The sequence below is a fragment of the Chamaea fasciata genome, unplaced genomic scaffold (genome assembly GCF_029207755.1).
Source record: "Chamaea fasciata isolate MVZ Bird 193981 ecotype frontalis unplaced genomic scaffold, bChaFas1.0.hap1 SCAF_14, whole genome shotgun sequence".
In the NCBI taxonomy this organism is placed as follows: Eukaryota; Metazoa; Chordata; class Aves; order Passeriformes; family Sylviidae; genus Chamaea; species Chamaea fasciata.
In genome coordinates this window covers 11357595-11384249 of record NW_027094099.1, presented here as the reverse complement: position 1 = coordinate 11384249, position 26655 = coordinate 11357595, and the positions used below count along the sequence as shown (strand labels likewise).

General features: G+C 40.5%; 1 protein-coding gene across 1 annotated transcript in view; it reads right to left on the bottom strand.

Annotated features, from left to right (window-relative positions):
• Positions 1-23979: 23979 nt before the first annotated feature.
• EFL1 (elongation factor like GTPase 1) overlaps positions 23980-26655 on the bottom strand; it is a 64486-nt gene continuing 61810 nt past the window's right edge. The window contains exon 20 of the mRNA XM_066196540.1: positions 23980-24537. Coding sequence (XP_066052637.1) covers positions 24349-24537 — 189 coding nt within the window. The 3' untranslated portion in view covers positions 23980-24348. The remainder of the gene's footprint in view (positions 24538-26655) is intronic.

Sequence of the window (26655 nt, the reverse complement as noted above, 5' to 3'; positions counted from 1 at the left end):
CCTGGATCCATACCTTAGCTACATAAGCCAGTAACAACAGCAGCAGAACAGAGTATGGACATAACAACTGAGCTCCTACCATGTTATTAACAGGATTAAAAGCCCTACTAGTTAATATTTAAACATTCAATAAAACTGAGCAATTTGAGTCTAAGCTCGTGGCTGACTGCAGCCTTCATTTTTGATCAGAAACACACTACCCCAAGGGAAGGATCCAAGTGACTAATGTTCCTAGTGGCCAGGATTCTATCACCAGGGAAAAGTGAAGCATCTGCCCCATGTGTGGGCCCCACTCTGATATTTTTTTCGTGAGTGTCTTCTACAACAAGGGACTTGATGATATGTGGACTGAGATCTTTGCCAGTCTTCCTCTTGAAAAATGAAAGCCCTCTCCTGGGTCACCACAAGTACACTTTTCTCAAGCAGAAAGGCACGATGAACACTGCAAAAGAGTTCCTTGATGTTAAGGCCCTATTGTTCCTTTATTTTTAAGCCTCACTTCAGGATATGCATGCGAATGGCAAAAGGACATCAACTGTTTTGATTCTGCACCAAGTTTGTTCTCATATTGGTGAAAAAGACTGAACAGTGGAGGAAAATAGGGATATTTCAGAAGATTAGTGTGTGCCATGTTAAACAAACAACTGAATTAGACTTCAGTTTCAGCAACATGAAACATGAAAGAAGTTCAGCTTAGCACTAGCTGAAATCAACCTGAAGGAGTCCGAACTTCTGAGAGCTAAAATCCTAATTGCTTCCTTAAAGGCATCACTTGAATAAAATTAAATGCCTTTCTCCAAAGCTTCACTAGCATAGCAACTGATTGGCCCTTGAGGATTCCTATAGATACTTGTCATTCAGCATGAAATCAGGTCAGCAGCTAAAATTAAACACCCACCTCTCCCCTGCATCGCATGTGGAGTCATCGCTTTTAGTATTGCTCAGCCTCTGCCTCCCCAAATGGGTTCATTCTTACCACAAGCTTAAAGGCTGTCTTATCAAGGAGCACTGATGGATACAGTCATTCCTGCTCCCAGATGAAACTGTTGGGAATCAGGCTGGCAGTCCCTTTGACTCCATCTGCATTGATTAGCTCTCGGGCAGCCTGCCAAGGCACTGTGCTGCCTCTTACCCTCGCCACTGTTAATCTGCCTCAGCGAGGCCTGCAAGCCCTACATAAACTGCAATTTCTCTTCATTAGTGTGATTCTGCCTGCATGAATCTGATAACATATGGGATATTATCATAAAACAGCCTATTTCACCAATTCATTTTCTCCTTTATGAAGATTATGAATGTACTGCAAGTGCATAGGCAGGATGGAACAGGAGTCTACTGTACAGTTTAGCTTTGATTCGGTTTCTAAAATACAGATAGCCTTCCTTTTAAGTTCACGTTTCCCAATAATCCTGTGGTAAAATATTATAAAAACTGCTGACTCTCTCTCCCTGATTTTCTCTAGTTCATTATGGCTGATCCACACTCCGTGTCACTTGCCTGGATTGAGACTTTAACGATGAACAGAGCTAGCAGATGCCACACAATGGAAAAAATGGGAGCTACAGTAACTGTTTAGTCAACCCTAATCACTGCCACAGTCTGACTAAGCATGAACATGAAACATGATCACGGTTTGACTACGGATTATGTAATTTCAAACATATGCTTTATGCCCCCTCACTTCCTGCCTGTTTCAGATAACGCGAGGCTGCTGGAACGGGCAGTTTCTGCACAGCTGAATGAGCACTTTGTCTGGAAATGACAAGGATGCAGGTAGATTCCTACCTGCTTCTCAGATTTATTAATTAGCACGTGTCCCCATTTAATGAAGTCTGCGTGCCCTCTGCTGGTACATGCATGCACTCCTAGGAGCATCAACACTCACAAATGGAATAGTCTTACATAGAGAGCTACTGCTGCTCCTTGGACAACGTGTGTGTGCCTGTCCTGGTGTGCTTACATGTGCAATATAGATTAAAATGAAATTAAGATCCGCTTTCATTCCAAACAGCAGAGCTGTTTTGCCCTTAAAACAGTTAGGTTGGTTTATGCCTGTGTTTTGAGGGCATTTTTCTGCTAAAAGGTACCATTCCGATTGCACAGTGCATGTCTCCTGCAGAGGAGATTTTGCATGCATTGATCCCTCAAGGAGTGGGTCTAAGGGGATGTTGCAGAGGACAAAGAATAGAGGAGCCTGCAGCAAACACAGACTTGTTCTGAGCTGCTCCCAAGAAAAAAAAATAATTCAGCTTTCCAGGATTAATCCATTATAAAATGCTACACTAACTCCTGGCTAATCTGTATCAATTACTGAGTACAGACACAAGCAGTAAAGGTCATTGTAATAAGCAGTTCACTCCTTAAATTGCTTCCACTGCCAAACTGAGTCAAGATTGCTAGGGATCATTACTAGGGGATCATTAGCTTAACTCATCTGACCACCTCTTCTGCAGACCCTTCTAACTCTTTATACTGCCAAACAACAGCAACAGCAGAACCTCCAAGACTATGGAATGGCTTTTTTTCTCAAGGAAACAAGCAAAAATCACAGGATGGGCAGGATGAGAGTGGCATCAAATGAAGATAAATATGCGCATATACTACCAGCTGGCACCAGTGGCCAGAGAGGTGCTGACAGTTCCCTTCAGTTGGATGGTTCCAGGAGAAATGAGACACAGCCATGCACCATTCATACATCGTAGTAAAGCAGAGGGGAAAAAAACCATCTCCCTGTACCCTAAACCATGACAAATCCCATGAAAAAAAAAAATCAAGAAAAATATTTTTGTGCCTTACTAACGGCAATTAAAACAGTAAGAACAAGGAAAAACAAACAGATAAGAGTGTGGCTGACTTCCTGCCCTGGGAAGTGTCAGCACATCTGCTCCTGGCAGTGCCCAGCAGCACTGGCACAGGTAGCACTGTGAGACTTTGTCACAAGGGTTAACCACTGCATACCAACGAGAAGGTGCAGGCATGAATGTCATTGAAAACTGGCTGGCTCAGAGCATACGAAAAGCTGTGTAAATTTTAAATGCTGCTCATGTACAGGACCCAACACTGAGTGTGGACTGGTGACCTGTGCCAGGGAGGTTTGCCTTTGAGAGGAAGTTATTGCTTAGATGCATATCAAGGACTCCTATCTATTATTTCCTTTCCTTTTAAACTGAGCAGTAGCTATTGCAGAAATGTGTGAGTACAGACCAGTCTAACTGCTGCAGGAGACAGAAATGTCAAACAGGCTGTCAGGAATAGGAATCAGAGTTATATTCAGTCCTGCCCAGATGAAAGCATAGCATAAAAATGACCTACAGTGGCATCTTCTCTATCTTTCTGTAATTTCACTTTATTATAAAACTCCATTCTCACTGCAGTCTCATCCAGACTAGAAGAGGTCACAACCAAACATGGAAGCAAACACAGCATTAAACCCAATTTTATGCCCAATGTACTGCTATTTCAGCTCTGTAAAAGTACTGTGATCTGCCTGAGAAAGGAGGGGAGCCAAGAGACAGGTGTAGGCAGATATTTTTCAAAAGTGCTAAAAAGCATGAGTTTCAAAGCAGAACACGGCTGGAAAGGAGAGAGGAGGCTCATTAACCCACAGGTACTAATATATTTTGAAACATGACCCATTTTACAGAGTCAGAGTACAGAAAATGTCCACACTGTGGTTCTAATACAGCCTGTGACAGCAATAAGGGACACTGAACAGGTACAAGAAGCTGTAGGGGTAGGTGAGCAGGAGATGGAGCCAGGCCAAACTTCCAGCCATAAACACACACACACGTTGTTTTTCCAAATCCAGAAACAAGCTTATTTATTTCTATTTCAAGGGTGTACACACTGTACTAGAGACACATTCTCAGTAACAAGTATCTGTTCCTCTATGGTCAAACTACCTCCCTACAGCTACTCCTGTGGTGGCTGGTGATGTCTGTGTTAGAGCTGTGTCACCACCAGTGCTAGCAGCTCCCCACAGCAACAACCCAAACTGCACCAACAACTCAGCTATGGCTAAAAACCTCATTCTGGTTCTATGTCCTCCTTTAGTATTTGGTTGGACTGGAAGACAAGATCATCTCACTTTCCTCCTTCTGCTAAGAAGATATAAAAGAGACACAAGAGCTAGGAAAGTGACTCTATTTTTATCTATATTTTTATTTTATATTTATATGTATAGAAATCGTGGGCAGATGGGAAAATTCTGCCTGACTCCAGGAACACTTTTCTTTATATATATATATATATATAAAGTATAAATATGTACATATAAAGTGGTTGTCCTCCAACAGAAACAAGATGCTGGTCCAGGCAGAGCTGTGGCGGTCCCAGTACAGCTGGGCTGGTAGAGCAGAGGGCTGTGAGCAGCCTCAGTCTCTGCCTTTCTTCCCACACTGCCTGCAGGCACAGCTGCTTGCCCTGCTGAAAAAGGTGCCTTTCCCACGGGGTGTTTGCAGCATAACTGTGAGGCCAGGTTTCTGAACCAAACAGGTCAGATGCCTGAGCCAGGGCATTAATTTTCCCATCTGGCCAGGATTAAAAACATGTTAGATGGGGTTCCTGATTTCCTCCTACCACACTTGAAGTTGAATGCAGAGGAAGAGGAAAGGAAGGAAATAGCATCTTTAGAATGAGGTTAGGTAATAAATATCAGAAACATGATTACAACTTCCAGCCTGTGAGGACATTAGCAAAGATCTTCAAAGAATAAGATGTTGGGGTGGATTTGTGCAGAAGACTGAGAAGGATGGTAGCGTGAGCCCAAGAGGCCTTTCTAGTTTGTGGCTACCTTAGGTCCTCATTACTAATGCTCTACTCTGCCTAGTATTGGGTGAACAGTAAGATCTTGGCCAATAGAAGTAACCACACATCAGTTTTAAAGCAGGAAGATACTTATCACTTTTCTGGATCCAGTTCACATCTGGGCATTCAACTCTTAAGATTAATGTTCATAAGGTTGCCTGCCAGGTCTTCATTTCTCCTACATGTCTTGATCAAGGAACAAAGAGTTCTATAAGACTGGATTTTATTCTCTTAGTCAAAACAAGTATAGAAAAAAGTTCTTCATTTCCTGTGATCAGATCTGGCTCACTTAGTGTCTTCTCATGTCTTAAGCCTAAGATTACATGACCTTAAATCTTGGCAGTTGTTATTGCATGTATCCTCACTACCAAAAACCAGCAGCAACCACAGCATCCACTGCAGAATCAATGCGAGGAAAAGGTTCCTCTCACTGGTATTTTAAAAAAAGGAAATAGACTGTTTCAGGATTTTAAGAGCAATTTCTGTACTCAGAGAGATCTTAAAGCTGAAGTGAACTGGGAGTACTCACTAACAGAGACCCATTGATAAGCCCAGAGAATGAAGTCCTGTTCCCATCCAAAGAGCAGATACCCTGCACAGTACAAGTTCTCCCACTTCCACCTCAATCTTGTTCTGACGTCATGTCTAGAGCTGAGAAAGTTGCTCAGTCTCCACAGCCATTCAATCATACTATTCTTGGAATTACATTTGTGCCTTCAGGCCTCAACCAATTCAACATTCAGTTGTATGAAGCATTCATAACACGAGACAGTCCCTGCCCCAAAGAACTCTCCATATAAATAGCACTTTCTGAAAGCAAAGAGCTCAGAGTGAAGATTTGCATTTCTGTATCAGCCCATCCACAAGGATGCTAATTACTGCCAGGATAACTCTGGGTTTATGACGTGGAAATCTTGTCCACTGGGAATCAAGGCTCATATCCAGCAAAGCAGCCATCAGATGATAGTAACTATTTTTAGGCTACTTCTGACCTTTCAGAAAGTAAGGACTCTTCAAAAGATGATTAAAATACTATGTGAATTATGCAGAGAGTTGAATAGTCTGAAGAAAATGAAACTTCATTTAGTCTTGCATAATGCCTTTAGTAACACGGTTAGATTCTTTAGGCCCACAACAGTCAGATTTTCCACTGAAGTGTCAGGATGTAAGTCGGGCTGGTTATTGAGTAATAGAGAGGGCTTTCTTATTTGTGCAAACTTCCTAACCTTCAAGAGAACAAAGATTAATCAACAACATTGAAGAGGATGTTGTCACGAGATCCAGTCATAAGATTTGTAGGGACTCCTGCAGGGGTTGCAATCCTAAAAACTGTTTTGGAATAAAATCTGAGAGATGGGAGCACATACAGAAAACATTTTTGAAATAAAATCCAATATAGTTATTAATGATAGAATCAAGGAAGTTCTACCACTGCAGTAAAGATCTGAAGAGCAGAGTTCCAGTGCATGAAGAAGATATTGTGAGGTTGAAAGAAATGCAGAGGCACCCACCTGCTTCTGAGTTTGGTCTCTAAAGGACCCACTGGCTTTCAAAGTACTTGTTTTGAAAATTACTTCTGAAATCATTGCCAGTGCACCTTTACACTGGCTTCCTGTGCTTCAGGCTATTTTTGTGCTAACATGGAAGTGACATAAAGAGACATCTCTGCACCTTAAAGCAAGGTTCCTCAGGGGTTCACTGCCCTGTGGCCAAAGCCAGCATCCATAAGTACCTGCAGCTGGTGTGGTTCCAAGAAATCAGGGGCCAAATTTCCAAAACTTCGAGATTGCTGACCTCACCCTACTTAACACAGATGCCGAGCAAGCTCTTGAAAATGGCCTCCCAGGGTATTTGGGAGGATTTGAAAAGAGGTGGGCTCTGTTGTTCACAAAATGTCTTTGCCTGAAGTCACACTGAGCTGCTTGTGACAACTGCAGCTTAAGAGAACTTAGCAAAACTTCCTAATTAAAGATGAGTTTCTGAAATTTCTTAATAAGGAAAGAAGCCCCTTCTCCTGGCTTGTCTGAGACAAGGCAGCCTGAGACAGGGCCGGGGCAACTTTTCAGATCATCTTTTTCCGAGCTGCGAAAATGCCTTTAACTTTTTTACATTAAAGTACTTAACACTACCTAGAGGTGGTGCAGCACTGACAAGCTGAGGAGCTGGACAAGTACCAAGCCATGCTCGTGTTAGAAGATGCCTCCTCACCTCCCTACAAAATCATTACTTACCTACCAGGCAAAATCCTCAGTCATCTGAGTGTTGAAACATCTGAGGCTTTGCTGCCAGACCTCTCCAAAAAAGGGATAAAAGGAACAAATAGCCAGTGGGAGCCATAACAATGAAGCAGCTAAACCTAACGAGACGGATTAGCTGTCTAGATAACCTGGGTGAGAAAGAGAACCAGGGAAAGCTGGAAGCAGTTGGACTTGGCTCCTATAGCTGATTGAAGAGCAAGTTCCTGATGAGGAACCAACAGAAGCGGTCACAGGACTAAAAGGCTGGGCTAGATGCAGCAGTAATGCTGTTCCAGCTGGCCTCTGCTGCAGTAAGAGCAGGTAGGTCCAGACCTGCATGTTGCCTGTAAGCAGCCCAAGCAGACCAGCCAAAGCCTAAAAGTCCTGGTTTCTCAACCATCCCCAGTAAAAATGAACGTGGCACAGGAAAGGACGGTAAAGGCAAGCTAGTGGTCTGCGTGGAATGTTTGCTGAGTTTTCCATGGGCTGTCAGCAGCTCTTTGAGCACTTCAGAGCTGGCATAAAAACAAAAACACAAAACAAACAAACAAACAAACAAAACCCCAAACAAACCCACCCCAAACCAGCAACAAAAAAGGGAGGAAACAAAAAATCACAGGCCAAACTGAAGGCAAAGCAGTGAGGCCTGAGCACAACAGCCTGCAAAGGGCGTCCCTGAGTAGCTGCAAATCACAAAAGTGAAGTGTGAAGAATCAAGACTTGCCTTTGCAGGATCCAGTGGCTGGGGACGCGAAGGTGTGCAGGAAGGAAGGGAAGCAGAACCCAGGCTCTGTGCCAATGCAGATAACCAAGGGGACCAGAGGAAGGAAACCACAAAGCTCTGCAGTAAACACAGGGATTAGGAGAGGGGGTAGATGAACCAGACAGACAAAACAACGGACCAAAACTCTCCTCTCAGAACTCAGATGAGATTTTTGTTTTAAAAATATACAGTGCTTTCCTCTCCTCCCATTTCCTACATATACACACACACACACACACACATACACACACACACACATATATATATATATATATATTTAACACTTTCTGGTTTTGGCCAAGAACGGGTAAGAAAGTGCCAGGATACTGCTAGAAAATCTGTCTGTTCTCACAGTGTTTCTGGACCAATCAGGAGTAGGAGGGAGCTGGACTCCCAAGAGAGAGTCTGTTTCCATTTAATTTCCAGGCCAGTTTTGCAGACTTACAAGGTTAGGGTAAGGTGCCAGACTTCTGGCTGCTGATGAAAAAAAAACCTTGAGCCCTTGGAAACTTTTCTTCTCAGCAGTCAGAAGTATTGTAAACACAAAGGGAAGAGATTTGAGGAAACAATGATGTCACAATAGGAAACATGGAAGTTTAGAGCCTCCCATGCCACCATAACCACCTCTTTTATTCTTTCCAAGGCTAGGTCTCTGTTCTGTAAGAAAAGCTATATAAGCCAATTTAAAGCATTAAGTCAAAGACAAATCCTGAATTGCACAGTACAAAGCAGAGAGTAAATACAAATTATTTCATTAATCGTTTAGTGTTTCTTCCACTTCTGTATTTTACACTAAAACAAAACAAAACAAAACAAACCCAAAAAACCCCAGAGAAACACTTATCATTGTGAGCGGGCAGATGTAGGTAACATCTGGTAAAGCGCCAGAGGACTGGCACTGACTTGCTGACTTGTAGCAAGCTCACTGACTTGCTACAATTCCCTGGGGTGGCTGGGGGTGTTTTCGAGAGGCCAGAGAGGAAAAATGTTCAGGGGCTGATGACTGAAAGGCAGGAAAAGTCTCCCTGAGAGCGAGCAGAAGCAAAAGCAAAGCCTTGTGGGAACTGCTGGCGTAGGTGTAACTTGTCACAGGCTTGGCTTTTCCCCTCCTCCCATGGCAGCAGAGCCTAAATCAGGGTGTTCTGACTTTCAGCTCAGTCAGGCTCTGCTCTGGCTGCTCCACAGAACAGCCCTGGAAAAAGTCCAAAGAGCCTTGTGATGACTCTCGGTGTCACTGAGCAAACGGTGCTGAACCTGCCACTCCAGCACAGGAATTTGTCTGGCTTTTCTTTAGCACTTCCTTGGGATTAAATTCTCAGCCCCTTTGAATGTATTTGTTTTCTTTCAGCATACCAAAGAAACCACTCATTTAAAAATATTTGCTTTAAAAAAAACTCAACCCATCCATTTTCAAAGACAAATCGTATTTTCTTGAATTCTGGGGAGGGAAGAAGGAAGGATCCACACTTTAGAGTTTGAAAGAAACACTCAGCTTACCTCTAGATGCAGTTCAGACTTTTATTTTCAGATTTTTATTCTAATGAAAGGAAGTTCCTTCAGCCCAACTGCTTCTCTGCTGCCAGCACCACCTTCAGTCCAGAGGAAGCTACACCTATCCCCACTCTCTGTTTACATAACTGGCACATCCAAAGGATGTGAAGGACTGCAGAGCAAGATGTCCCATGCCAGGCACAGAGCTAGCAAGAGACAGAAAAACAGGATATAAAAGCAGCAGCTTGACTTAAGGTAAGTGATGGCCACACATGACACATAAAACCCAAATTTTGAGAACTCCAAAATACTTGTCAGCAAAAGCAAATTCAGAATAAGCTCACACTGACCTTACCAAAAGACACGGGATAGGAATTGTTGCCATCTCTCCTAATATTGTTTCTAGAGCATGTTTAAGAAACAAGTATCACACTTTCCACCTCTGAGTCCAGCAGATACAGAAATTTCTGAATTCAACTGCATCCTTCAGAGACTTTCCAAGGTCTGAGAATTCTTGTAAACAGGAGAAACTTCTTTGAAGGTACAACCAGACCTAAGAGATGTTCACATTTACACCTGCTTTCCTCACTTTCCTCCCTCCATGCATTTTTTTCTCATGTTTATTTAGGAATTCTGCCCCCTTCCATCCCTCAGTTAAGACAGGCATCCAGGACTTTCTGTGGTCCACTGGGTCTTAAAAAGCCTCCCTGGAGAAATCTCCCTTCTGAAGGATTTTGGCCTGTCTGGCAAGGGCATAAATGCAAATGTAAGGAGCTGCTTTGGATACATCAGGGATTCAAAACCCAACTGTGGACGGTCCTGCCATGGGCAGCCTGCTCCAAGTGACCCTGAGCAGGGAGTTGGACAAGGTCACATCCAGAGGTCCCTTCCAGCCACCACCATCTGGTTCTCTGGGTATGAGCCCAGGACTGTGGGTGACAGAGGACAGCAGACATGGAGACACACTGACATTTTACCCACACTGATATTTTTTGACATTCTTCTGTCCTCTGCACAATCCTGTACCTCTTTTCCCCAGTTTCCCTGTTCTGATGTCGAGCCACTTCATTCCCTTTCTTCCCCACAGTATTTTACCATGTAGGTGAACCCTGAAGACAACTTTGCAACAATTCACCAGGAGTTTCCAGTCAGACATGGAAAGCAAAGAAAAATCAGTTGGAATTTTGTCAGTCAAGACATTTTGGAGATATCCAAGGGGAGACTGTCAGGAAGGAAACACTGAAAAGCTAGCAATAGATATGCTGCTTATAATTCATGTTCCTCTCCCAAACCTAGACTTCCTTTCCTAGAAGTCATCCTGTATTTATTTTTTAAGAATCTAGGAAAGTTGTGAAAAACATGCTCACCAAGGCAAGAGGCAAGGTGCAACCTTGACTGTGAAACACCTACAAGATTTCCAGTTGCCAGCTATGCTAGAGCATCTCCCCAATCTTTTTTTATATCACAGAGAACAACCCTACAGGTTCTATTAAAAATTAACAAATATTATACATATGCCTGATTTATCTACAAAACTGTTCTAATCGGAAACAAAGAAAGAGTGAAGGCTAAACATTCATAAATGTTACAGGTAATGGAAATGTAGGCTGTTAATTTGCAGAACTGCACAGATGGTAGGAAAAAAGGATGGATATCCAAAAAACAGCATAAATGACATTTAATTTAAGCTTAATAAACATATTATAATGTTTAAGTAGACATAATATGCATGAATGCTAAAAGGTGGCCCAGAGCTAGGGGAGGAACCAAGGATGAAACATCTGATGGTATTCATTACATAAGGTGTCACCTACTGTTTCAAAAGAAGGCATTTTAAAAGCCTCCAAGGACACAGAGCATGTTCTAAAAACAACTTTTGAACATCAGCATCTTGGTTTTGAGATTATTCAAACTGCAGTAGCATCTTTCACCCACTTACTTCTGGGGAGAAGGGCAACTACACATTATGATATATAAAAATACACAATTTCTTTTATGTTACATGTTGCCAAATGATTACCAGAATCACAAAACTAGCTTAATGCTAGAATTATTTGGTTGTGTTCAAGCATTGTGGGTTTTAACATTGGCAGAAATGCTCAAGGCCTGCAACCTTCCAAAAGTACAATTTTAAGTCATAACCAGTAATTGTAAATTAACATTGTGAATGTTATTTTGTTAAATTCTTTAGCACTGTAATACTTTTTTCAGTACACTGAGCCTTGACCTAATGACTAACCTTAGTGACTCAAGAGTGAGGTTTATGTTTGTAGGTGCTGAACTTTAAGGATTCTTTGAGCAAAAGCCACAAGACAGATACATAATGCATCTAACAATCCACTTGGGAACTCAACAGAAACATTAATTCTTTAGCCAGTCATGCAGTTGTAAGATTCAGCAGATGTAAGGAAATACCCTCATTTTTAAACTGCCCATTCTTCCCAATAATTTTAAATCACAGAGTGAATAACCATTTGGGCTGGTTCAGTAATGACATTTACCTGTCTAGGAAAAGAAGAGTTAATGGACACAGCAGATGGACTCTCCCTGGCCCTCCTGCAACCCCAGGGCTGGCAGGCCCCTGCCAGCAGCAGCTGCAGCCTTGCTCTCTGCCTGCTCCCAGCTCAGCTGCCACATTTCATGTCAGGACACATGTCCCAGCACAGGAACCTCTCCTGGCCCAGCAGCTGTCTCTTGTAATGGACTGCCCAGTTCACTGTTCCAGACATCAGCAGTTTCTCCCTGCCCAAATTCTCCTTGGACACATTCATGCACTTTATGGTTCCAGTGTGCCCTGGGCATAGAGGGATGCTCCTGTTCCAGACCATCTCTGCTCAGGTAAGAATCCGGAGTAGTTTTGTTCTGGCATTCAGGCTGGAGACCAGGTAATACTGTGATAACACTGTGAGTGGGCTGAAGTGGTCGCAGTGAGGAGCTTTCAGTGAGAGAGCACGTATAATTTCATAACAAACTTCAAAATCAATATGGTAAACACGTGCCCAAGTCAAAGACTCCTCTCTGAAGGATAGCACAGATAGCCATCTTCCTAAGCAGATTTTTACTTCCTTTAGTGGAAGCAAAATAGGGTGGATAAGTGCTGGGACGTGTCTCTGAGTGAATTCACATTCAGAAGTGAGGCTCTTATCTCTGCCATCTCCTCGCTGCTGCGATAGGAGCAGGGTAAGCAAAGCCAAGGTTAGATCCTGTTCAGCTCACAATAGCAGCATGTGGTGCCTTTCAGAGCATGAATGCCAGTTTTTTACTGCAGGTGCTCTTGTGGTGTGGCCACGGGAGGAAAGCGATAACTGACATCCTTTTCCATTCAATTTACAGTCAAAAGAGTGTTTGTAAATTAGCAGTTGACTGGCTGAAGCTCAGCCCATATGGTGGCTGTTGTTCAGCAAAGGGGAAAAAAAAAAGTACAGTACTTAAACCGGAAAGAACAGGCAGTCTGTGCATCAACTCCAGGCTTCAAGGGGGTTCTGGCCCACTTTCATTCATATTTAAATGTGCACGTTCACACTGGGGACAGGGACACCGAGCCTCATTTCCTAATATTGCAAATCACTGCTTTACTTTAGGGTCTTGTGTGTTATACACAAAGAGGGAAAAAAAAAGTGAATGCAGATTTGCATCAGTGTCCCATGAGGAATACTGAACGTTAGAAGCAAAACCAGCTGGAAAGTACATAAAGAGCACAACAGACTCCAGTCTGGTTCCTTTCTCAGAATATTTCTCTCCCATTTGCCTTATGATTGCAGCTCTAAGAGGCCCTGAAGTCACTGTCTAGAGCACCAAATTCTGAACACAAAGAAAACAAACTTTCCAGATCATTTTAAATATATCTATGAGGTGAAATGTAATTCTGAATGGCAATGTCGATTTACAAGGGAAAAAAAATCAGTTTCTTTCCTTTCAGTCTTTTTAGACAAAGATAGGCTGTTATCAGTATTTCCTTAAAAACATTAAAAGAAGTTAAAAGTGGCAAATATGACCCACAGAATAACAAATAGAAAGAATGACACTAAAAATAAAAAGTTAGATGATGATTTCAGGTTAGTTTTATCTCGAGTAGAGTACTGAAAAAAAATCAATACAGGGTGCACATGCAATCTTGCTGGTCATTTGACTTATATTCTACAGCTATGGAGCTTCCCAAAAACACAAGAAATAAAGGAAAATGGGAAAAGAGGGACAGAAGGGAAAGGGGAAGGGATCAAACCTCATCTGTTTCACCTGGATTTCACTATTTCAGTCAAGTTTTTTAAAACAGTTATGATACCACTGCGGACCTGGAGCTGACACATGACTCAAAGGGGAGATGTAGTTATTAAAACTGTGATTAGCAATTACAAGTGCAGGGCTTGTGAAATTATGCTTTTCCTGTGCAAACACATCCCAGAGAGAGGAGCTTCACAGAAACTGTATTTGCACATCACTGTACACATTGACAGCTACTGCCAAGCAGCTTCAATTTTTGTCCATTTGTCCTTTAGTTTAGGATAGGACACAGACCACATTAACAAGCCAAAAAGGACATGTGTCAGCCTAAAATAAAATAAAAACCAGTAAAAAGTAATTTCTGCATCCTTCCAACTAGTTCCCAAACTATCCAGTGTGTATCTTCTTAGGAACCGTCCTCTCTTCCTCTTGCATGTGAAAAGCCACACAAACATAACAGGAAACTGTCCGAACATGCAGGAGAAATAGTGAAAGTGACTGTACACAAACTGCTCTCAGACACACAAATCATGTGAAAACTCTGCTCTGATTTGGTTATTTTAGTGTCATTATACAAAGTATTAGAAATTAATACCAATAACACAGAAGACCTAGACTGCTCAAAAGGTAAAATGCAAAAAAATCAACACATGGAAGGACTGGAAAAGGAAAAAGGTTTCTCTGCCTCAATCCAGCAATAAACCATGGCAAGAATATTCAGTTCTTCACAGTCTTTGCAGCTCCCACAATCTGGCACCCCCTACAACACCCTGGATGCCAACATGAAGGTATTTACTAGAGAAACTGATAGGCACCATTCTGAGGTATTTTGAAAGAACCATTTGCAAGCAAGCAATTTTGCATCTACTAAACCCCTGCTGCGTTAAATGAGAAAATTGTCTTTGTTGGTTCATGTGAAATTGGCTTTTTCTGTGAATAAAAGTCATTTTGCTGCGGCTAAAGTGATATGTCTATTTTTAACAGTGTTTCTGGGATTTAAAAGTTGGTCACTGTGGAAAAGTGCTTCCCTTTGCTGTTGTGTTTCAGGATAATTAATAAAGGTATTTAGATCACAGAATTAAAAGAAAACACTGAAGTTACATCTGAGGAAGATGCACATGTGCATATTATATGGGTTGGCATAGAACAGACAAGTTAGGAACAAAAAAAGCTTATTCAAGGTTATACATTCAAGCTTATCTATAATTATCCAAGTTTACTACCTTTAAAAAGTAGTTTTGAGCAGCTTAAAGTTAGCTACACATCTCACAATATCAATATAAGCATTCTGTTATTCCATACTGTATTTCTGCAGGTTTCATTAGCAAGGTCAGGAGTCAACATTAGTGATTTACAGTCTGCAAAAAGGATGATGTCACTGAAATTTGAAGAAGGTCAGAATCCCCAAAGAGAAATTATCGTAACAACAGAGTGAGATCATTGCATGCACTTATCTGCTCCAAGGGGCAATAATCAAACAGACCTACATGTAAAGCCTAAGCTGAGCATTAGATAAAAGCTACAGAGGCAGTACTTTCCCAAGGTAATACAGCAGAGTGCTGTAGATTTTGTTCTGAGCTTCACCCATGAAAAAGCTTACTCTGCAAGGGTCTCAATCCCTTTTTTTTTTTTGTCCTAAAACATTACATAGAAAATGTTACACATACATGTGAATAAAAAACCTGGTTCCACTTCAATTAGAAGCACTGATACCTACACAAAACTAAATAAAGGGGCTCATTAAAAAAGGAGTTGGCCTTTCATGCAAGGTTTAATACACAGCTTTTCCCTGCACTGAAATTCCACAGGTTGCTCAAGATCCCAATCTGCACCAAGAATAAAATCCCCCAAAGATCCTCAACCAGAATAAATATTTAAACTTCCCCAATCCACAAGAGCTGCAACACTGGCTAACTAATGTTAACTACCAAGACAAGAAAATTACACAAGTTTATACTATCTGAGAAAACATTCACATTTCTATTGTTCTACCTTCTGGAACATTTTCTTGTGGATATGGGGTGTAGAAGTTGCTATGCTGTGGTAAAAAGAAAATCTGTCTTTACAGAACAGAGAGTGCTGCTAATCATCTGCAATAGGAATGAGCAATTCATCAAAAATTAAGTAAGCTTAAAATGAATTTGTAACCAAGGTCTCCTCTTATTTAGAAGTGGTGTCAAGTTGTTAGCTCGCCTCTTTCATCTCAAATAAATATAAATTGCCAAAGTTCAGTGCTTCTGAAGTGAAAAAGATGTCCTATCAGTACATTTAACGAAGAATTGCAATTGTGCTCCCACATGAGAGAAGCAGCTTCCTGGATGTGGGTGTTTCATTTAAACTTTTAAGAGGACATCAAAACACATTTACATGAATATAGATCAGTGCTTCCGCTGGGTGATTTAAATGCATCTTACAGCTGTGGAGAACGATTTTCTCAATATTCAAAACATCCTTCTTAAAAAGAGGAATTATTAACTTATTTCTTTCTTTTTATACACATCAATAAAATCAGCCCCACCTCTGAAGCCCCACGTTTTCTTAGCAGCAACCCTCATGCTCCTTCTGTTTGCCCTGTACCCAAACTCTAACACTTTTGCCTGGCAAACATTCTGTGGCACACTGAGTCCAGGGTGAGTACTTGGTGGCAGACACACTTCACACCCAAGCACACCTGAAGCCATCACATATTCCTGCACAGAATTCCTGAGTGTGTAAAATCAGGTCTTTCCACTACTAATATGGGCATACTGGAAGGATGGCCATCATGAGGAAACCATCATCTACAAAAACTGCTGACTCTAGGTGTGTCTTCTAGAACACCAGGATTTATGTTTATTTTCTTTTAAACAAAGAAAGAAAACCCAAGGTTGTTTCTTCAGCTGGAATGTGAGTGTAGAAAATCAGTTTTGGGCTTCTTTCCCAGGCAGTTCCACATGTGCTCACTTTGCAGCTCATCTGTGTGGGTGAGGGCAGGGATGCAGCCCTATCAGCTGATCTCGGGAATGTGATCCATTAGAGAACCATCCTGCCCTGAGGGACCAAACAGAGGGTATGTATGGAAGGCTGCATGAATTAATGCTGCACAGACCGGTAATAACTTCTGATTAGATAATATAATAACACATCCCTGAGCAATCAGCACAGAAAAAACACCCCAGATTCTGCCACCAGTTCCTCCACTGCTACATGATCATGCACTTTCCCCAAGAACTCATTTTGGGTTTTAAACATTGTACAGCAAAATATGTAGTGTTCAGAAAGATGTTTGCCAGGGCAGAATGAGAAGAGAAAATACATTTTTTACTGACTTGGTGAGTTCCTGGGATGTTCTCCCCTATTTTTATTTCTCCAGAGAAAAGCAGCATGCTCTTTGAGAGTGTCGCTGCAAGTCAGTGATGAATATCATCACCAAGAAGTTTGATACAGCAGCATCAGAAAAGCAAATATGGCATGACAGAGGAAGCCCCCATCTTTGCCTTGAAAATATATCTATAATTAATAAGATGTGATTAAATCCATGCAGTAAAAGGGATACAAAATAAACTAGCTCCCCTTACTTTGCTTTAATTCCAAAAAGAAGCTTTTTAGAGTATAACAACATAAAACCAACATAGCTCAAAGTCATGGAAAGTATCTCCTGATTTCAAAATGAACGAATGTTGCAAAATTTCAATCTCTTAAATATCAGAAAATCATTATTTCTACTAACCTCCTCTGTAACAACTTCATCAACCTCTCCAAAGTGATGTTTCTTGTAGGAAAAACGCCTTGGAACTTACCAAATTCTTATTTCTCTTCTATAATCTTACCTCTAGTTGCACAACTCTCATAAGTGAAGTTTGCCCATTTATCCAGTAATCATCTTTCTCTCTTCAGCCCTGATAACTGCTTCATCTGCAACAGCATTTATTGTCAACAAAAGCAGAGTGAAAAGCTTATTCAATTACTTTTTTTGCCCTTTCATTACTTATTCAGGATGATTAAATCTGATCTGGAGTAATTTCCAATTGATTTTTACATCTGACATATCAAACACAACAACTTGCCATTTCTCTCCCTTTTGTTGGAGGGCTGAATAATTATGTTATGCACGACTTAAACATTTAATCTTTCTCTCTGTGAAAAGAAAAATGGTCAATTCACAGGAGCCGGTGAGAGGAGGAGAGCTCCAGTTCAGTTTGCAGTCCCATCTGGTATTCCTTGCCCAGACCCACAGAGATCCAGCCTGAACACTTCAAGGAAGTGATGACTTGAGACTTCTCCAGTAAAAGCACAGCACACACACACAGGTTTGCTGAGTCAGACGGGGGACTAAGGGAAGGCTGTGTCACGAGAAAATCTTCAAAAAGTGAAATCCAAGGTCTAAAAATGAAAGTAGAACAAATGTTTCCTTAAACATTTACCCTGATAAAAAGCAAGGATAACTCAGCATACATTGAGTAAAGAGGGAAGGATCAAGATTGGCATTTCCCTCCACAACAACTTGATATTTTAGCAGATTTACTGTCAGCCTCCAGCCCTTCTGCTTTGGATCATGCAGACTCAGATCAAGAATTAGATCTAGGGAAAAAGGCATCAGTTCAGGGATTATTACCAGCTCTTTGTTTTCTAAAGTGACCAGTGTTTCCAAAGGATGCAACATCTTTTCTTTTTCAATAAGGATTTTGCAAGAAGCTTATCTGCAATGAAAAAACACACCACTGCTTTATAAAAAGTATTACAAAAGTCATTTTTACAGTTGCAGTAAAAGACCACAACACAGACATTAAGAGACTGTCCCTCAAAACCACAGGTCTTTCATTTACTTGGTGGTTTGGGATTTTTTGTTTGTTGTTTTTAAATAAAATACTATATTTGGGGGTTCTTGTATGTGTTTGTTTTTTCTGCCATCATGGTGAAGCTGCAAACATTTTCCTGTTTTTCTCTAATTTGGTGCCAACATCAAACTGGAAACTTTTTTTTTTTTTTAAATGAAAACCGAGATTCTGATGAAATACAAGACCTGCGGTTTTTAGGAAAAACAAAGTATCACAAGATTTGTCATAAAAACACAGGGTTGGCAACAGTGACAATCTTATGTACAGTAGCCTGCTATTTATAGGTGCACTCACAAGTCTGCAGACATATTTCTGCTCTCCAGTAACAAACCTAGGATGAAAAAAGGCTCAGCAACAGTTACCACAGATACCTGTCACGTTTTTAGTCAAGAACAAAATTAAAGTGGCACAAAACTCAGATCCCCATCTGGCTGAAATCAAACAGGATTCAACTTCGGTCACATAAACAACAAATGACACAAAGTGGGATTCTGGTCCTAAAAATCCAAAAGTCCTAAAAGCCAAAGGCTCGGCTGTATTACAAAGGGCACTTCCATGTAATGGGCAGCAAAGGGAGGGATATTCATTCCTTCACACATCCAGGGGCTCCCTCTGGCACACCAAGGGCAGAGCCACACCAGCCCATGGCTGCACTGAGGGGTGTCTCTGACACTGCACATGTGATTTTCATACTCTTTCTTCAGTGGCTCTGTCAACTGCTCGGTAACTTCCTTCACTGAACAGCTCCTTTGTTCCTTACAGGCTGAGGTTTAAGTTAACATCCACCTCCAACTCTTCTGGCCCGTTCTCCTGTGGCTGCCTGCTCACAGGACACCCTCTGGGGGTTAGCACAACCCCACAGCATGGACGGAGGAATGCGGCTTTTTTTTTTTTTTGATTGTCTAAGAGTGATTCACACATAATATGACAATATTGCTCAAGTCCAAACTCCTAATATCAATACTAAATCTATTTATATACAAAAGCAAGGAAACCTTTCAGACGTATTTAGCAAATGCAGCTGTTTGACTTTTTTTTAGTTACCTGTGAAGAAATGCATAGCTTAATTCTTTCTGAACAGAGAAATGTGTTGCCTGCAAGCTCCAGAGCAAAAGCAGAGCTCAGCTTGTCAGCCACCAACTCTTTGTCTACACAGTTAAGGAACTGTGACACAGTGATGTTTATCACAGTTTTAGTATTTTCTCTTTGGAAGAAGTGATGCTGATAAGCTCAAGTAGAAGTGACAGCTATCATAGAGCAGGATGGTTACTGTACTTCCATTTTCTATAGCCCAAATTCTGCCAGCCCAGGTTAGCAGAGGCTTCTTCATGTGCTCTGGAGTGTTCAACCAAGAATCCCAAGAACAAAAGAATAATTAAGGAATTTCCCTTACAATACTCTCTTACTTGAGAAAGAGTAAGCTCTGTAATTCCATCATGTTGTGCCTCCCACCTTCAGGCAGTCTCAGAACTGCATCCCCAGTGGCTCTCAGAACACCAACCCTGCAAAATACACTTCCATTTAGCTCTTCAGGCTCCACCTGTCTCAGCAGCAAGATTCTACAGAAGCCATGATTCACTGAGAGGTCCTGGCAGAAAAGGGATTGAAAAGGTTATTTAGAGCTGCTTTCTGTAGTCTGTGAACTGGTAGCCAGGGAATTGCTGCTGCTGGGAATGCACAGCTCCCTTCCAACAAGCTCCTGAAATGATGAGCCTGCCAGTCTTTTTATTGAAATTACAGGACAGCAAAGGAGAGAGAGGCTTGTTTCTTCACACAGTCCTTTGCAGAAGCAAGGCTACACAGAAGGGCTGCTCTGACTGGTAATACACTCTGCGTATCTTCCATGGAGCACACTTGCACATTATCTATTATTGAACACTTCTAGAGCACAAAGCAATCTCATCATGCAATGAAAACAGTTCCTATAAAGGCATCTATGTGATGGGTTTTTTTTTCCACAACATTTTTACATTTCTCTTCCAGCCTTCCCCTTTCACACCAGCTGCAGTTGAACTACTCGCTGGCCTTGATGCTTACAATGTTGGATGTGATAGGAACAGACTAGACATTGTTTTAACACAGGAAGGTTAATTTAAAATAACCTTCCTAAGCTGTTCATACTGTAAGACAGCAACATTACAAGAAGACATGGATTCATAAATAGGATCAGCTTTCAATCCTCAGAGCAGTGGCAGCAGCACTTGTCATGAACACGCTGTGCCGAGTCTCCAGGGGAAGTGCAGCCTCAGCTGCCGCTCACACAGCTCCTTCTGTCACTCATTCACACAAGCAATGCCAGGTTCTCCTACTGAAGAGCCTTGCTCTTCATCTCCTAAAGGTAAATGTTACCACGACAAGAGATGAAAAGCAGAAAATGCTCCACAGCACGCCTGCTACTGTATTTCAGCACCAGTTGGCTTTTGATGCATCTGTATCCCCCAGCATATGAGCCAGCCTTTGAAATTAGGCTGATTGTTATAAAATCATCATTTAAAGGACCCTTAGAAAGATTTGAGAAAAAACCCCAGGACTTAGAGTCACTCATATGTATTAGAGACAAGCCAAAGCCACTACTTAAAGGCTGTGTAAGTCCTGCCATAAAATTTTTTTGACGGATTTTTATCATCTTAGTCTCTACTCCCACATGACTGACCTTGACTTTGCATCCTCCCCTTTGAACAAAGCAGGAATAATATCTCAGAGTGCTCAGGAGGTAAGTCTAGCCAAAAAGTTACACTGCCTTCAGATGCAGCAAAGGGTTAGAATTCCTGAAGCTGCCATGGACTTTGTCAAGGCCTTTTTAAGCATAATTAAATCTGTCTCTTCCTCATGATCGACCTTCTTACAGGTCCACAAAGACAGCATTTAGGCTGTCTTGCATGATGGCCACTCCAAACTATTTTCTTGAATCCTACAATGCAAAGAGTGCTAAAAGTTGTTTTCCAAATGCCATAAAAATATCATACTGAGTTTAAAAAGCCAGGGATCGTTTTGTATTACCCCCCCTGAAAAGCCTGTTGCTCACTCCACAGCCACCTTTTTAGTTTAACACTGTGGGCATTTTCTTCTACTTTAAGAAAGTTATAATCCAGAATTACTGTTCTAATGAAAATATGGCAGAGGGGAGAATGAACCATGTAACTGTCATGGAATCATCACTAAAGCCCAGAAGTTTCTTAAGGCTTGTCTCTGACTCCAAGACCTCTGCTATAGCAAAAAAAAAAAAAAAAAGAAAAAAAAAAAAAAGAAAAAAAAAAGAAAAAAGAAAAAAAAAAAGAAAAAAAAAATAGTCCAGGGTAGCAGTTCACACTAAATCACATAAATCATTCACAAAGCAGTGATATAACAGTGATTTGTTCATTACTTTACTTATTACAGTGTAAAAGAACCATATGAAAAATTCTGGAAAGAGTTCTCTACAGATGGGAAAAAGCCAGCACTGAACTGGTGATGATGAACAATCCGCCTTCCATTTGTAATTCCACCTGAGAAGATGCAGATTTTAGCTGTGCTCTGTGGCCACTTCACAAAAAAAAAATCTTGTATCAATACTGAATTCCCCTCCTCCTCAGGGGGTAGCAAACCTGTGTGAGCACGCAGGAAACACAGGGCTTCTGACTAAAGTTTTATTTTTGCTGCCTGGGCAAATTATTATTTATTGCTACCTTTTTACACCAGCAGCTTTTCTGGGAGAAAAAAAAATGCATCCAGATGTCTCACTGGAGAACAGTGAGACATGTCATTTTGTAAAGGGTGAAGGACAAGGCTTTTACAAGGCCATTAAAATGCTAACAGGAAAATACTACCGATTTTTTTTTTTTTTTTTTTAGTTCAGATTCCAGAATCAGCAAGTCTTTAAAAAGATAAGCAGTTTCAGTAAAAAGAAGCATGATGATAATAAAAATATTCCTCTAAAGAACCAGTGAGGTTGGATCTTTGGGAAAATAGAAAATGAAGGAGGAGGGATGAGGGGAAGAAAGGATAAACAAACAAACAAACAAACAAACAAACAAACAAAAGCTCCTGTAGGAAAACAGCATGTGTTGAAATAGAAAATAACTGTTAAGCAGCCCAAACCACACTATTTCATGGTATCTATTTTTTCCTCCTGTTAGTCATGGTTTGCAGGAGTTTTATAACCATGGAATGATGCAGCTGTAAAAAAACCCCAACCTTTTCAGTGTATTAATAGATGCTATAAAAATAAATACTAATTTTTATCTTCTCTACTTTTAAGTAGATCCAAAGTAGCAGAAAACGAATCAAAAAGCACAACAGAAGATATGACTAAGCCACATCAAGTAGATAAGAGACCAAACTTCAGACACGCTGCTAAATCAAATTGGTATTTACATGTAAATATTTTATCTTGCACATAAACTATTTGTCTCAACACATGTAAAATCAGCGAGGCCTACACAGACAACTCACGTTAGCACTGGAAGTGTTTTCCTTCTCAGGACTGTACTGAAGCAGCACATCACAGATACTGCAGATTTGAAAGTAAAAGTGGTGAAGAATAACACAATATGAAAAGGACACAGTTTTTATCATTATCCTAACGTATCTATGTATGGTTTAAAAGAAGAGATTCTACTCCAAGGACTAATTCCAAAACATTTTAGAAATACCAAAGGACTATGTGCCAACATTACCATGGGTACTAAGAAGCCCTTATCCCTGTTTTCATGACTGTCCCTCTTCCTATACATGATGCAACAAAGAAAACTACATTCTCTTGCCTAGTTTCAACTCTTGGGTTTTCACAGGCAGTCTGGTAAGAAACAAGAACCAAAATGAATCAGAAGCTATGTGAGAATTCAAACTATGCATTAAAAACAGTTGTGCTGACAAAATAATCCAGCTCATTCACATCCTCTCCTCCACATGCTCTTCTGTTTCTGCTTCCGAAGGAAACCAGCAAGAAGCACAGAAAACTTTATACAGCATTCTGAACCAAATTGAAGTTAGAAAGGAGAAACTCTAATAGAAGAAGCAAAACTATCAGGTATCTTTCCTGAAGAATTTAGGTTGATATGATCAGGGCCAAGGAGAAAAGTCACTTGAGCTCCCAATTCAAGTTCTGCTGCCAATTCACACTGTGGGAGGTTTTAAGCAGACCTGCAAGCTTCTAGTCCCATCTGTAAATGGCACTTGTCTGGCACTAGGTTTAAAAATGAAAAAACGTTTCAGACAGATACACTTGAAGAAGCCCTCTCTAACCAAGAGTGCTGCTTTACTTCCAGAGTTTTCAAGTACAATGTACTTTTACTTCCTGCATAAAGTACGGGCAGAAAATTGATGTCCAGTTTCTCATTTATACTGGAGATACTCACTCCCCTCACCCTCAGTCTGTGGAAACTGAAGTTTTCAACAAGGTGTGTTCTAAGGAGGGAAAATAAGACAAATCTCGCTCAGCTTTCTGCAGTGCTGTCTTCTACACATGCTATTTCTGCCCTCTGAATTAAAGAAGATGTATTACTGCTTTAAAAACTGCTTACATGAGGACTGGAGTAGAACAATTAGTTTAGAAATTCCTAATAGGCTTACATCTATTTACATATAGGTAACTATGAAAAGTATGGGTAAGAAACAAACACATTACAGAAATTAATTCAAAAAACAGTCAAAACCATTAAAGAGCTAAATTCAGTGCATGGTTTATTTGCAAGAAGCTAAGTAACCAGCTCTTACTGTAACTACATGTGACAAATCAGAAAGAAATAAATTGAATTGGGAGCCTGTAATCCTTGACAGGATGTTCAAAAGCACATTAAATTTTAAAAATTGAGACCAATTGCAGTGAATATGTCTCTATTTTATTTCAATAAATAAACTATTTTCTCTGTACAAAAGTTGGAAAGGCTTACGTTTATTAAAACATAAGCCACAGACAAAGCATGTAAGAAAAATGGTATCAAAGAACAAAGTCCAGATGAAATTTTGCATCTGCTGCATATAAAATACTCCACCCGCATTTAGCTGGGCCAGGAGAGAAAGGGGGCAGACACAGCTACTTATTTCTGCTGAGAGTTCTTTGCTTCTCAGCGTGCTCCACGATTTTTTCTTCCACATACAGCCCCTTTCTCTTTCTCACTGCATTCATGTACTTGCGGGCCTGGTTCTCTGAGTCTGCCTTCTCCCCAAAGTGCAAATATTCCTCCTCAGTTGTCGGGACCCAGAACGGGTCACTTGAAATGATCTGCAAAAGGAAACAAACAAAAGAAGAGTGAAGTTGTACAAAAGTTTATTAGCATATTTCAAGTCATCAACTGCTGAAGTAGAGAAACAAAAGCAGAGCAGATCAAGTTGTCTGGAAAGCCTGCAATTAGCTGTGGAAGCAGAAAACAAGAGTTAAGACACACTCTGCAGCTCTTGCCCTAAGAAGCCCACAGTAACTTTTCAAATTCAGCTGCAATTATCTGCACAGTTTATTCTAAAAGCAATTTCAACTGCCCATTGGCAAACATCGCCAAATAATGTTCAGAAAATTCTCAATTTTCAAGAGAGAACTCCTTATTTATAATATTATCACACAACAATTGAATTAGAATTTGTCAGAACTGAAGATCTGTGCTCATTTCTGTGCCCTATGTTTTCCAATCCCAATCCCAAGCTGGACAGATGGTTTAAAAATCACTGTTTCTGATTCTAACATATTTAGCAGAGCTGTTCTTGAAGCTTTGTAGTCCTCCTCTCGAACAGATTTTAGATCTAACACGATCAGAGAATATGCCTTTATTTCCAGTTCATCCTATATACCCCACACTTCTGGGACTACCATAGAGGATATTACAAAGCACTCTAAAAATGAACATTAGGAAAGGATGGAATTGACCATATAGCGTTACACAGGTTCTACTGCAAATTTCAAAAAAACTAATTTTACTTGATTGTCAATTTCCTCCCAAGATACAGTTACAGGTAATATATTTTTACTAAAAAAATCCAAAGATAATACCATATTCATTTCTTCAACAAAATCCTTACGAAAAAAGCAGTCCAGACAAGTATTAGTTACTGCAAGAATCACGACAGTTTTAACAACTGAGCCTATTACTCTATAATAATTTCTGAAATATTAGCACTAGCACTAATAACTGATAAAGAGAGAACTAATTTTCCTAAATCATCAGTTTTAGCTTAAGGCTTTTCTACTGTCGCAAACTTTCTCTTCTGACAAATTCTTTCAATTGCCATATGGTACTTCAACCTAAGCAAAATTTCCTAAAGCTCAGGTTACACAAACTAGCAAGAAGAGGAATTAAAACAGTGATGACTGAGGATGGATGATTTTCCTCAGAAACATCGACAACTGTGAAGTCCTAATTTAATACCTCATCTTAAATATCTTCTAACACAACCACACAAATTACAGTTTATGGGGAGTTAGAAGAATGACTATGGTAGTCTAATTTGTATTAGGCAATACTGTAGCTTCAATCTTGCAGAAATGGGATGTAAAGCTAAACCAACAAAAACAGTTCTAGTTTGCTACAGTTCAGCACATGCATAGACTTGTTAAATTAAGTGGGTATTACTCGTGGTGAAAGCGACAGCTTATTTACATGGGAAATGACTATGCACAGGGTTGTCTGGCTGAAAACCAAAAGCAAGTAGAGCTCAGAAATAAACAGTCTGAAACTCAGCTTTCCAAATTTTTCTGTGTTTATTTTTTATCATAAACGTAAGGACTGCCTAACCACAGAAGAATCTGCTTGAGTCATACCCATTCTGATGTCTTGCACACGGCTTTATAGCCCATACATAGAAACTTAAAGGTGATTCCTTGACAGCTTACATCAATAAAAAAAAAGAAAAGAATGGTCCCCACTCTAGGAGAGTTTGAAAGTTTCACCATTATTTTATGCACTAGAAATATAGGAAAAAGGGAAGTGAAGATTGCATATCGACTTGATGAAGTTGTAGTGATGCTCATCCTGAACATCTTAATGATGTAAAGCTACCAGGGACTTCCCCTTTCATGATCTGCCTAAAGAGCTGAACAAACAAAAATTTCCAAGTCTAAGAACACATGAAGAAGAAAAGGTGATTCATGCTCAGTGGATTTGCTTCAGACTGTTCTGCTGAGGGAGGTTATACAGCTACAAACTGGTAAGTTTAAGACTGTTACTATGCCCTTTGATGACTTTTTGCTTTTAATTGGCAAGAAGTGAAATTATGCCCAGAGAGAAGCAGTGAGACAGCAATTCTTGAAGAACGAATACAACAGAGGAGTCCAAAAGTACACAAAATTGAACTTACAGATCTAATCTACCTGTAAATATTTAGATACTGTAGTGATGGATGTTTAAGAAAA